Below are 14588 nucleotides of genomic sequence, written 5' to 3'. Positions count from 1 at the left end.
AAGTTTCCATTAATTATGTGTGAACATCGATTGGAAATTTTGAGCTATGTCATCTTCATTGGCCATTTTTCCACTTTGAGTACTTTTATTTTTTTATTCTCTAAAGGGACAGTTCACCCCCAAAGCAAAATACATGTTTCCCTCTTATCTGTGGTGCCATTTGTCAGTCTAGATTGTTTTGGTGTGAGATGCTGAGCAATACAGATGTTTATCATCTCTAAAATATAATGGAACTAGATGGCACTCAGCCTGTGGTACTCTTTCCAGAAATCATGACCTGGTTACTCAAGATAATCCACAGACCTTGCTGTGAGCAGTTTCATGTAGGAGCTATTTGCTTTCTAATGCACCTGCCAACCACATCACCATGCAGAAGGAAGAGTGCATCTACTGGTGTAGCTCTGTAATTTTTTTTTTTTAATTTTTTTTTTAGCTCTTTGAGCACCACTAGCCGAGTGCCATCTACTTCCATTACATTCAGAAGAAGGCTGACATCTTTACAGCCGATGTCTCCAACGCTCGGCAACTCAAACTAAAACAATAAATGACTGATAAATAGTACTACAGGTAAGAGGAAAAACATGTTTGATTTGGGTATGAAATGTCCCTTTAAGCATATTTTGCTAATAACATGTTGTTGGTGGGTTTTTTTTTTCATTTTTACTTAAGTAATATTGTCAGTGCTTTTACTTGTATTGGAGTAATTTATCTGTTATCTGACCGCTTTGTATCCTTCACAATGAAAATCTAGTCTGCATTAATTTTTCTCAAAGTTATATTATTTATGAGGTAATGCAAGGTAAACTTTTATTATAAATCTGAACTGCGTAACCACTAGGGCATGTTGTTTATACAAGTCTCAAAAAAATACCCGAATGTCAATGCTGACACCTAAGAAATAAAAAACTTTTTATCATCATAGTTTAAGAAATATAAATACATTCTTCTACAAAATTCTTTTTATTTTTTTTTTATAAATAAAATATCTGATGGCATCAGTGATTCATATTGACACAAGCAGCTGTACAAGAACCTTGCATTAACAAAAAATAAAATTCAAAATGATGATAATGATTATGATTATATCAGGAAATATCTGCATCTCATGTTCTGTATACTGAGATAGGTCACACGACTCTATGAAAGCAAGAGTCTGTTATGACATATTCATACTAAATGAATAGAAAGGAATGGCCATCTGGAATGGTTGATGGAAAGTAAAATGGAGAAAATAAAAAATTTGAAAGTATTCAGCAGGCATTCAAAACTTGTCAGTAAAAATCCAAAGTATACATTATTTTATTCTGTATTTTTCCAACTGTCAACAAATTCTATGAAAAGGCCAAAACCAACAATGTGTCTCTTTTTTTTAAAGATTATTTTTTGGCCGTTTTTAAGTCCAAACCAAACCCTGGGCCGTTCCAAGGGACCCAAACCCACTGGTTCAGTGGAGGTTTAAGTAAATGTGGCTCAAATGGGACTCAATAGTGTGTTTCCTGGGGACTAAATTCATCTGCAGATTTATACACATTTGGAGCTCTGGTGCGTATTCACTGCAGCAGGATGGTGACTGTGGGATTAACTCAAAATAAACTACTGTGCTCATAATCATTGTATCACCCAGTGCATGAGTGTGGTTCACTGATGTAATTTTAGACACAGCAATGGAGGAATTAAATATTTCAGGCTTTGGTTACACAAGCAATATTTACTAGTGAAATCAGTTCATTGATGGTTTTGGTCTTTGGTCTAGTTGTCCCACCAAAGATGAAATATGAGTCACCGAAAAGAAGATATAATCTTACCCCTGAACCGCAGAAGCGACCGAGTCGATGTGAGTTGGCATCGTACCCATTGTACAGCTCGATGTAGTCATAACCACAGTCAGCTTCCTCCTCTACCTCAAAGGTAATGAAGGTCAGCTCGATGCCATAACCCTGCTCGGCTGTCAGCAGCCACTCACAGTCAGTGTGACCTGGGTAATTATTGTCTCCAAACTGGGCGTGAGAGTAGAGGTTCTTCTGACGAACTTCTGCCTTTAGACGACCTCCACATTCTGCAGAGAGACAAGGAAAGAGTAAAACTTTAATCTGAAATTAGGCCTCTGTTAGACTTTGTTGTCCCAGGTCAGATGGCATGACTCTCATCTTGCATGTGCTGCTATGAACCACTAGAGGGAGATATTGCTCTTAAAAAACTATTCTGACCTGAGAAATCAAAGCTGGTGACTGAGTGATGCTCTTTGCAGTCACAAGAACTCATTCACAGTGAGATATTATCACAAACATACACAAACACTACAACATGCTTCCACACTGACACACACCTGTGGAGTGTGTAGCTTGGAAGCCCTTTCTTTGTACTGAGGCGTCAGAAATGAAGCGGAGGTACATCTTGTTGCCGGTGGAGACCAGCTGCTCCGGGATCTTGCTGCCACACAGTCGACCCAAGATGGCTGCCGTGTCACTGTCCCCGTCAAAGGCCTCGAGGTGGTCATATGCACATTCCTGATGCTGCTCGATCTCAAACTCATTGAAGGCCTGGAAAGGTAGAAGCGGAGAGACAGAGAGGGTGAGAGGTCGCTGAGAGAGATGTGAGTGGGTGCTGAAAGATTAACTGTTGACCTCACTGTCCACAGCTTTTATAGGGGACTACTTCTTTGTTAGAAAGCAAGTCTAGTGAAAACTTGTGAAGCTGGGGTCCCTGGAAGTTGGTGAACTCTGACATTCGAATTCAACTTCAACTTTATTGTGCCCAGTGGGAAATTTGTCGTGCAGCCTGATCAAAAACACAGAATATACAGAGACATAGAGACACAGACTCAACAACATTAAGTGCCACCAGACCAATGCCAGAGCAAAAACCAGCATCGTCACCCCCCAGTAGTTAAATGGGAAACTAATCATCAGTTGGGTCAGTTGGGATCTCAATTTCTTCATGTAGAGGATGAAGAGGACACTCTAAAATAGCTCAAATAGATTATCTCTGTCTGCACGGGATGATCTGTAGCCCCTCCTTGTTCTGTGCAGAAAAGCAGTTTAGTTTTGTGGTGAAGTAATTAAGCAAAATTGAGAGACTCAGTGGTAGACTGCTTCATCTAATTACTGTAAAATACAGTGTGTGGATGCTGTGAGTTTTCTTGGTGATGTTCTTATTGGTTCACAGGAATCACAACTAAGTTACGAACATTTAAAGGAGAAGAGTGGATTGGAAAGAGACTGATGAGAGTTTCCTTTGTTGGAGCCCGTGTTGTAATGTGTGAGTCATTCTCTAAATTCAGATCTGACCTTTTTATAAAAGCAACAAAGCACACCTGAGTTTAGACGAAATGTAGCTGATGGAGAAGCTAGAAAACATAACTAAGCTCAGCAACAAGTCGACATTGAATCTGCAATATCTGATTTTTTGGCACCTTGGGGGTGGTGGAAACAAACTTTTGGGCTGGAGCCTATCCCAGCTGACACTGGGCAAGAGGCAGGGTACACCCTGGACAGGTTGCCAGACTATCACAGGGCTGACACGTAGAGACAGACAACCATTCACACTCACATTCACACCTATGGACAATTTAGAGTCACCAATTAACCTGCATGTCTTTGGACTGTGGGAGGAAGCTGGAGTACCCGGAGAGAACCCACAATGACAGTGGGAGAACATGCAAACTCTGCACAGAGGGGCTCCACGTCAGTTTTTAAGTTTCTTATTATTCTTGTATCTATGTATCTTATTCCATTCTTTGTTAACAACAGAGCATCACCATAGCAACATATTGTAATGACTATTTCATTTTTCCCATGCTATCCAGGAGGTGTTTGTCTACCATCTTTTTGAGTCAATGCGAAGGCAGCATAATTCTGATCAACTGATTCCCGTAATTCATCACGCCACCTGAGGTTTGGTGATGTTAGTTCATAACCCAGAAAAAATCTGGGGGATCAGCTGCGTTTGTGTGCTATAATCAAGATAAAAGTAACAAGTAATGAGCCCATTTAAACTTCAATACGTTCACCAGCCGGTCAATGAGTTTGTGAAGGCAGCACACAGTGAGTTTTTAGAGCTTTTCATCTGAAAACATCTGCCTGTTGTGGCAAAACGACAAAATGACAATGACCTGAAAGAGTAAAGTTTCAGACCAGCAAATCAAAACAATGAACTGAAAGTTGCTAAGAAGGTACACAAAGTTATGTGACCCATGGTTAAAACATGTATCCAACATAACCACATTTTTCTCACCAGTAACTTAACGGATTGCTGCAATAAGAGACAGGTTTTAGTAGAGATGCTGAGGATGGTACAAATATTTTTTCCCTTCCTTCAGTGTTCCACACCTTTAAAACTCTTCCAAAGCAAAATACACACATTTGCATTTCATATTCTTTAATATGTATCTACAGAACACACCGGCTGCCTCCCTCCGTCTTTGCCTACACATTGCTTACACACTGACATGCATGTACACAGTGTCACGATTCCTAATCTAATCAAGTCACCGTGAGCTGAGTCATAACACCTTGCAGGCCTCTCTCCCACACACAGTCACACACACCTCTCTGATTGTCTCCTGAGCCGTGCTCCATCACGCCACCACAAACACCACACCACATTGATTTCCACAAGCCAGGCGGAAGGAGAGGAGAGCGAAGATGGGTTAACGTCGTTACTGAGACGGGAAGTGTTTGATTCTGGGGGTCGTGATGGCTTCCAGATGTTTCTAACTATAGCTTTGGTGAGACGCTGATATGTGGAAGAACTGTTTACTACTTCAGAGAGAGTTTTGTGTGTGTGTGTGTGTGTGTGTGTGTGTGTGTGTGTGTGTGTGTGTGTGTGAGACAGACCGAGAGCAAAGAAGCAATAACAGAGTGACCTTCATGTCTATGATCAGATTTCTGGTATTAAATATATCCCGCTGTGATGTCATTACTGTGGATATAGAGTGGGCCCCTGCTAATCTCGACACACACACACACACACACCAACACACACACATACTCACACAAGAACAAGTTTCCCAATTTTTGTGTAGTTGTGTGTAAATCACATGTAGTCACACATTCAAAACAGGTGCTAAAACTACTAAATGTGTTACCGTAGCTGATGATGTAACGTGTTTTACGTAAGCGTTAAAAAGAGATTATCAAAACTAAATGACAGTTGATGACAATTTTGATAACATGTAGCAGGCTCAGCATGCAGCTGCAGAGAGGAAGCGAGGTGACGAGCCAAAATCCTAATACTTTGCAGGACTACAGACTGTACTGTGTGTCTGGGTGTGTGTAGCCGTGTGTAGATGTGTGTGTGTGTGTGTGTGTGTGTGTGTGTGTGTCTAGACCAGGAATGTGTGCGCACATTGTGAAGCTTGCACTGTGTTTGTGTGTGTCTGACACTATTTGCATGAGAAACATGGGTGGATTATCTGAAGCGCGCTGTGTGAATGTGGGACATGTGTGCTCGTGTGTTTGTATCCTTGTGAGGACTATGTTGATTGTCAGGATCGAGACATACATACAGTTTAGATCAGCTGACTAATTTAGTAGTGGACTGACAAAAAATTAATAGACAAAACAAGTGTGTGATTTTTTTTTTTTAGCTGGAATGCCAACGTCACCTCATTGCAGCTTCTAAAATGTGGGGATTTTGCTGGTTTAGTTTGTGCGATAATAAACTGAATATCTTTAGCTTCTGGGAAGTTGGTGAGAGAAAACATGCAGTTTTAAGCTCTGATCTCAGGCTTTAGACAATTGTCATTGACATTTTTCCCTATTTATTGATGTTTTATAGACCAAATGATTAAGGGTATACTATACAGGATTCTCAGTTACTGTTTATAAACACGCTCACCAGCAAAAGTGAAAGTAGAAGAAGAAGAAGATATGCTTTATTAACCCCAGAGGAAAAGGGGAATTTTTTCACTCTCTTGTCTTAAACACACAGGCCCCAAATACACACACATGCACAATCAGGACCCATACATGCATCAAATGGAGAGATGTCAGAGCAAAGGGGCTGCCCATGGACAAGCGCCCCAAGCAGTAGGGGTTTGGTGCCCTGTTCTAGTGTACCATGGCGGTGCCCAGGAGGTGGACTGGCACCTCTCCAGCTATCGGTCCAAACTCCATGTTTGGTCCAGATGGGGACTTGGGCTGGCGACCATCCGGTTCCCAACCCAAGTCCCTATGGATTGAGCTACTGCCACCCCCCAAAGCCAACCCCAGAGTCACTCTCATTTGGTGATTTACCTCGCTATATTTGTGTGTATATTTGTTTTTGATGCTGTGTCACTTGGATGTTTGCTGCTTATAGTCTGGCACCTGGCCGCTACCTTTTTATAAAGCCCTAACCACACCTGAACACTGTGGGGGTACACAACCATAAACGTCCCAAATACAGACATTAAGAAAATATAGGCAGAGGGCAAAGTGTGTGCAGAAAAAACACTACCACACACCTCTAGTGGGTCATAAGTGACTGAGAGGGATTACTTCTGTATGAGTGTATACATTGTGTTTTAGGAAAATCCTGTGTAGCACATCTTTAAGGCTAGAGAAAGTCTTATGCCACTGAGAGTCCTCACAAGTATGGAGGTACAAACCTGTGTGTTTGTGTGTATGTCTAGACCACTCTTTCACCTCTTACAAACAGTGTTTAGCATCTTCTGTGAATCCACCTGAGTCAGGAGCAAATCCATTTGCATCAAAGCTAACACTGATAGCCAAACATCATCTCCTCTCAAATCTTTGTTTCTGTCTCTCTTCGGACAAATAACCATGCACATCAGACATCTAACTTTTCAGCCTCAACTATCTTCAATTCATGACGCACACAGCAGAGCAGAATATGTCGGTTTATTTCTAAATAGGTACATCTGCAGTAAGTCAGAAAAATGTGGAGATGACTGTTTGCAGTGACACATAAATGCTTACATGCACAAATGCATGCGTGTGTATGTGCCTGCTAAATGCATGCATACACACACACACACACACACACACACACACACAGAAAGCCACAAGGACACAGATGGCCACTGCCCAAGGCCTCTTTCTAACGCATGAGCACACGCTTGCAGTTAGCCCGAATATACAAACGTGCACTTTCTCCCCCATTCACATTTGGGTTTCATAAGTGGAACATGGGAAGGAGAGATCACAGAGAAAGAAGAGAGGAGGAAAGTCTGAGGGTTTAGCATAACATATGAGCCCACAGACAGAATAATGCATTGTTATGAGGAAGGGAAGAAGGCCAATAATGCTAAAGTGAAGCGTTCGTCAGAAATCTGCTTGATTTCAACACACTTACTATCTTGACTCGGTGCCCCGGCGTGGCTGTGATGTCCCAGGTGCACTCCTTACGGCTGGGATACTTGTCTGGCCAGTTAGGGCTGCTCAGCGTCCCACTGGGGCTGTGGATCTTATGCTCACACTCAGCTGAACACACATATCCCCACACACACACACACACACACACACACACACACACACACAGAAACACGCAAGCACACACATAGAGAGGAAGTTAAAATCATGGCTGCACAGGAAAAGGTCAGAGGAAATGGAAAGGGAACAGGAAGGAGAGAAACGAGAGAACCAAACAAGAGAGAAAAGATTTCAAAGAAACACATCCTGATGACAAGTTCAGTGTGAATTTCACATGGACGCATGCACGCATGCTTTAGACAAACACACTGCTGCAGTTAGCCTTCTGTACTTCGCATGGATGGAGTATAGTATATATCATATATCTATATATATCTCTAGTAGTGGTACAAATCCATTACTGACATTATCTAAAGGTGATATTAATGTTATTATTCTTAAAGTCATTTGAACCTTGAATATGATCAAAATTCATTCAAGTAAAAGTGAAAATCTATCATACAATCTCTATCTTTTTGTGCTTTTAGTTACAAAATACAGTATTCATTGCAAACACTTGCAGGCCACAGTTACAAGATTTTTAATCCCTTTTAAAATTCAGGGTCCATTCTGGATGAGTTCAGCAATGACAGTCAAGAGAGAAATAAAAGAAGCAGACATGGAGATGGAGAAATGTAACAAATACAGACGTTCCAATACATTGTACAAGGGGTTTCTGAATGATTTGATGAGTATGGAAATGATGTGTGTAATATGCTTTGGCCTTCACAGTAACCAAATCTCAACCCAACTGAATGCTACAGCTCTGATTTGCACCTCTATCTGGGGTTTTCTCAAAAGCAACAAATGAGCTTCTGTTTGTGCTGTATCTTTCCGGAGAGTTCAAGTTAAGCAAGTCATTTGAGACAAGTCCAAGTGAAGTGTCAGGTCTCTCAGAATTAAGCCTAACACCAAACAACTTTTCAAGAAATTTCACAGTCACAGATAAATTTCAAATGTGGCAAGAAATTCATTAGAGTTTTGGTTAAGTCGTGGTGCGCCCCAGTGATCTCCATCGTTTGGTATAATGTGGCCATAAACTAAGTATGAGCTATCTTAGGTCTGACTTTTTCTCGACGCGATGTTGCAACAAAATCAAACTTTTTATTACTATCGGTAAGTTCTTTGTCTTGGCTCATGCAGTTCAATGATGTGAACATTGTCAATAACCAATAGCTGCGCTCTCTCCTGCACCAGCAAGAAGCAACAAACTGGGTCGCCAGTAAACATGGAGGATACTCTGTGGAGGCGCAGGAACATGAACAAGTCTTGGTTCTCTTGGACTTTGGAAAAGGAGGAAAAACTGGTCTCCTCTCACTAAAATACCAGCAGGCTGGTAACAAGTTGAAGCCACAAAATCCAAAACTGTATCGTTTGTACTTAAATACAGTTTATCTTTATTGATTCTATTGATGCTGAATTGACAAGAATACTTTAGACATATGACCCTACAAGATTCCCAGTCTTTTTGCGAAATCTTATAGTGTGTAAGTAAAAACTCACATTGTCTTCAGATGTGAGAGAGTGTCAGACTTTAGTCTCTTAAAAATCTTTTAGTGTATGGTAGACATGAGCCTCAAGTCCTTCAGGGCAGGTTGAAGTCAAGTCAGAGAATAAACCTCTAGCACCTGCAGCTACTCCAGTGCTACTCTAAAATGTTACAGAAGCAGTTACTCAGAAGTCAAGATGTATTTATTAATTGTTCTATTTAACAACTGCTCATTAATAATTATTGGTGTAAATGCACCCAGGTTCGACAGAAGTCTATTATTGACTTGTAGTCCACTGCTTTGTTAGTTACTCCCAGGCTCTGCACTGCTAAACAGCAGCAACATATTTCACTGACTATAACTCTTATACTGTACATGACAACACACCAGCTGTGGGCTGATATTAACTGTGTAGCAGAAGTGTTTCTGGTTGAAGGTGCCGACTGCTTTTCTCCCGCAGACTTTGGATTAGTCAAAATAAAAGAACCTAACAATATCCACAGCAGCCCTGAGACACACATGGCATTTTTTTTGTATGTGTGGTGTGAATTAAATGAATGTCTTAACAAAGGTGATGGGAGGCAGGAGGCATGCACAGGACAACAGGATGAATTCCAGAGTGACACATTTTATTTAGAGTCAGACAAACTGAACCCACGTACAGAATGAGATGGATTGATTTACAAGAACAATGTATAAACGTAAAGGAGAGTCTTCTAACAGGCAAAGTCTTGAATACACACGTCACAGTCCACACACACTATTGTTACAGGAGACCCTCACATCTTTTAAAAAAGTTAACTACTGACATGACACAGATTTAAGCTCTGACAATAAACTGTGATGTCTGGCATAGCCAACTACCTTTTCACATTATTGTAGTTAACAGCAAATGTAACAGATTACATTGCCACAGCTTCATAATGTCACCAGTAATTAAGTAAATAACCCAACAATTTCAAGTTTAACAGATGTCATGCTCTCATAAAAAAAAAGTTAAAATGAGATCCCTGAGATCAGAAAGAAAACTGACTAAGTTTTATAACTTTCTTGCTGGTGTCTAATAGTGTCACACAATCCTGGCATCACAAAAAAGTGATGCTTATATCATCCAACATGTTAGCAGCACATGTCACGCTATCCAAATATCCATCTCCACATGTTAAAACTCTCATACGCACATGCTTTATGTACGCACATAACCCCACATAAACACACACACACACACACGGACACAAGCTGTGTGCTGGGAATATGGATTTACATGACACTGCAAGGTCACTGGGTCAAGCTGGTCTAATGCACACATAAACACACACGCACACATGCACACATGCAGGAAGACAGCGCGACATGCGAAGCTTTCAAGCTCCCAGATGTTTGAAACATGAGTGTTTTTATGAGCAGCACAGGGAGCCTTTAGTGAGGTGCGCGTGTGTGTGTTGATGTGGTGTGTGTGTGTGTGTACACGTTCAAAAGTTCAACTTCAAAGAGCTGAGTATAATATGTCAATTCAACAGTTGTGTATGTCTCTCTTTGTGCGTGTGTGTGTGTGTGGGAATGTGCTAATAGCTTTTAATAAATAGTGTTTTCGGTCAAACCGGGACCTTTTCCCCTCCCTGTGTCTTGTTTCTCACACACAAACACAAACACACATCACTGTGAACACAGCCTCAGTGATTTGCAGGCAGAGCTGTTTTTTTTCTTTTCAAGTCTCATGCAGCAAGTTCAAGTTAAGTCTCAAGTTGGTCAGGATAACAGACTTAGTGCCAACTCCTGGACCACAGACCTTGTCACAAAACAAATGTTATATGACTTATATATTATTTATAGCTGTATAGGCTCTTTCTCTCGTAATTACCTTGCACTTAATGTGGCCTATTTGTGCTGCGATTTTGCACCTTTCAGGCAAGTCCAAGTCATATGAGACAAGTCTAAGTCAAGTCTCAAGTGTCACAGAGCAAGTCACAGCTCACCTTAACAAAATTTCAAGTCAAGGATGAAAATCACTCCAGTATCTGAATGCTGAGCGCCACAAGGACACAGCAGTTGAACATTTGTGTTAATAGCCATCAACAAGTCATTTTAATGCACAGGACTAAAGTATTATCTATTTATGTTGTCAAGCCCTTGCTCAATATATTATTTGCTTTTTTATGATTTAACCAGAGGGGTGCAACGTGAAGTTCAACAGAGCCAGAGTCTCTTTGCCTGAGCTGGCTCTACAAACCCTAAAGCCTCAGTCACAAGTAACAGGGTACCACAAAGGTGTTTATCAACTTGCTTTTTGCTTCAGGCTCTGTGCGCAATCCCATGAATCAAATTCTGCGCATAATTTGAGTCTTAAAATTGATCAGTCGTGTGCCAAATATTTCTGCTTTTGAAGAAAATGTAAAAATTCTTACAGTAAAAAGCAACACTGTTGCTTCGATTAAGGCAAGAGAGGAATGCTGGTAGAAAATTATCAAAATCATGTGAATTCACAAGTTAAAATATTCATTTTACCACGTTTATTTCCAACATGACAGCTGCACATTGTGCAGCTCTGAAACTTTAAACTTAATGCAGCAGATTTATACTCAAGAACTGTATTTGCGTACACTGACACTGTCCCATAATGACGGATACATGGAAATCACTTTAGTTTGTGAGCAAACCAAAGTGAAATATATGTTAGTGATTTAACCTATCTTTGATAAATATGATTACACTAAATAATTTTCTAACAGTGCTCATTCAGCTATTTATATACCTGCAGTGTATACCTGCAGTGTGATTTGAGCAAATCAGGACGAAGTGTAAAAACATAATTTAAGTGGTAGCATTGTGGTTCGAAGGAATTATACAGCCTTTCAAATGAAAGTATATGTCATACTGAATAATAATATAGTAAACTATTAAGGTATAATGTTACTTGCAGTTTTCTTTCAGAGCCAATGTGGGAAAATGGACCAGAGAGCACTACAAACACAGTGCATTTAGTGAGAGCAACAACAACCCTGTGTAAATAATAAAACTATGTTCTTGCTCAGATTTTCTGCGTCACTGATGCTGCAGGTTCCTGTGGTAACATCAACAAAAATGCAGCATGACACATGCAGTAAGTGCTGAATGTAATGTCATGGCTCAAGAAGTTGGATTAAGCGCATTTATAACATATTCCCTCAACTGTATCACTTATAGATTCACACTGATTATAGAGTGACGCTATTCAATGAGCTGTGAAAGGTGCTTTTTAGAGGATTTCCATCTAAAACTTGAAATAAAAAATGGTCCTGGCCAGGTTAGCCTTGCAGCACAAGTTGCCATGGCGATCTAGCCAGGTTAAAAGAGAGCCACCTCTCTAGGACAGAAAACTTCAGGCTCAACATACCTCGTTAACCCACTAATGTTGCTTCATGGTGCAGCCCTCTGGTCAAAACTTGGGACATGAATGTCTTTATGTCAAATCATGTTTAGTTTTCACCTTTGTAACTTAATGTGACAACTGCCCGTGTCTTAGGCCTCAAATCGACAGCTCTGCTTGCAGGCACCAAGTGTGGAGATTTATGTATGTAAAGTCTGTCCTCAAATAGACAGGACCAGTCTGTTGTCATGAGGACTCTGGTGTGGGTAAACAGCGTAAGGGCTGTATGATGGACGATGACTGTTCTTGTGAATGAGCGCATGCTTGTGTGAATGTGGCAGCACATGCATGTGCACTCCAGTGCCTTTATGCCAGTGTGTGTGCTGATGTGAATGTACGTGAAACCCACCTTCCTTACAGTCATGTTTGTTCTCATGCAGTACAAAGCCATGGCGACACTGACAAACGTACGAGCCCACTGTGTTGATGCACTCGTGCTGGCAGCCACCGTTGTCCTTGCTGCACTCATCTTTGTCTGTGAGAGATACACATGCAACACATCACTCATGTGGAAACAGCAAAAAAAAAGGACGAGGGGGAGGGAGGCAAGAGGTCAAGCGGGGGAGAGGAGTGGAGAAATGAAACCTTCAGGAAGGGGAGTTTTTAAGGAGAGGAGTGACAGACAGCAGGGAAAAGGTGACGAAACAAACAGTGATATAAAGATAGGATCAGATGTAAATCGAATTAGTGAAAGAAAGTAAGGTCAACAAAAAAATACAGTACAAAGAAGAGAAGGTGGCAAAGACAAACATGAACATTAATATCCAGCGATCATGCTCGGCAAACATGATTGCCCACAACTGTAAGACTGCACAATACTGTTCATACTTCACCTGCCAAGTTAAAAGTTTTTATCACAGAGCTAAGAGTTAAAGCAAAGAGAGACAGACTATTGACCACTAAACCCCTCTCCCAAACAGCGAAGGTGCCATGCCATTGTTCAAACAGCCCATTATTTCAAAACCCCAGTGGTTCAAAAAAGGTCTCACTGGACCAAAAGCCCATTTTTCTGACAGGCTGTTATCCTAAAACAAACGCTGATTGCTCCAAAAATACACACTCTCCCTGCAGTTAGAAAGATTCATAGCCTGCAATCAGTCATCCCTGCTTCCTGACGTTTCACACCCTCTTTTCCCCAGTTGATTGGGAGCAGTCTCACTCCCAGTTTGTAAAAAACCAACGCTTGGTCAGTGGCCCTCTGCATCAGATACTGACACACAGAGGTACCCCATATGAGTCGCAGTATAAAGAGCAAGAATGTCTACATGGGGTGGGGAGGAAGGGAGGTGGATGGGTCAAACACACTCTAGACTTTCACCTCAGAGGCCGCTGGTTATGTACCGTGTGAAACTACAAGTCAATCAACTTATTTTAATAACTCTGTAGTGTGCTAGTACATGTAGCTTACTACGCTTGTGACTTATGTCACATGACGTTACATTACATTAGTAACAAATGTACTTATTTAAAGCCAAAACACGTGCTTTCGTTGCCTGATCCTAAGGAAGTAATCTTAAAAATGAAGTGTTTTACTTTCATTTTAAGTTTATTTTGAAAGGAAACTGGACATTTCCAGTAAAAACAGGAGTTTATTTTGAAAAAACACAATGCATGTAATGAACAGAAATTGCCAACCTGTTCCTGAACATCCAACACCGATGCTGTCAGTATTTGATGAGTTGGGACTGAGAATGTGTCGTGGGAGCATCTGTGTATATATGACTGTCGTAACCAGTGTCCAGTCAGCAACATTGATTTTCCTACTATGTTGAAGGCATGTCCTGCCCTTCCCTGCCTCTGATTGGTTTACCTTGGAATTCTTACATTAACCAATCTCACTCCTCTTGCCTTAATCTAACCAATCCAACCACCAAAGACAACAAGTACTAGCCAATCAGAGGCAGAGTAGTGAGGGTCATACCTTCGCCAAAAAAAAAACAAAAAAAAACCTGGCACCCAGTAATCCAATGATGTCATTCTGCATGATAATTAGCCATGTGCTTCTGTTTGGGAGAGTGTGTATTTTTGGAGCAATGGCTGCATTTCAGAGTAACGGGTCATCAGATACATAGACATTCAGTCCAATGGGATATTTTTTAGATTATTGGGGTTTTGGAATAACAGGCTGTGATAACAATGGGAAGTCCTACATTATTTTGTGGGATTACATTTTTAAAAGAGCCCCATTCATGACTGACACATCCACTGTTTAATACAACCCACTGTGGGGAGGCACGTTCTTGATGCTACTACTGAGTATCAGAGTGTTAGCGGCTCTGT

General features: G+C 40.9%; 1 protein-coding gene across 3 annotated transcripts in view; it reads right to left on the bottom strand.

The window, feature by feature from the left end:
- tll1 (tolloid-like 1) overlaps nucleotides 1-14588 on the bottom strand; it is a 79602-nt gene that overhangs the window by 3301 nt on the left and 61713 nt on the right. For all 3 annotated transcript variants that reach the window (XM_049571992.1, XM_049571991.1, XM_049571990.1), the window contains exons 18-21: nucleotides 12658-12783; nucleotides 7297-7424; nucleotides 2327-2540; nucleotides 1806-2056 (exon numbers count right to left, since the gene is read on the bottom strand). In XM_049571992.1, the coding sequence (XP_049427949.1) occupies nucleotides 1806-2056; nucleotides 2327-2540; nucleotides 7297-7424; nucleotides 12658-12783 (719 nt within the window). The remainder of the gene's footprint in view (nucleotides 1-1805; nucleotides 2057-2326; nucleotides 2541-7296; nucleotides 7425-12657; nucleotides 12784-14588) is intronic.

Source organism: Epinephelus fuscoguttatus, linkage group LG3 (genome assembly GCF_011397635.1).
Source record: "Epinephelus fuscoguttatus linkage group LG3, E.fuscoguttatus.final_Chr_v1".
NCBI lineage: Eukaryota > Metazoa > Chordata > Actinopteri > Perciformes > Serranidae > Epinephelus > Epinephelus fuscoguttatus.
Note: the sequence above shows the minus strand (reverse complement) of the source record. Positions and strands in the feature narration are given on the sequence as shown.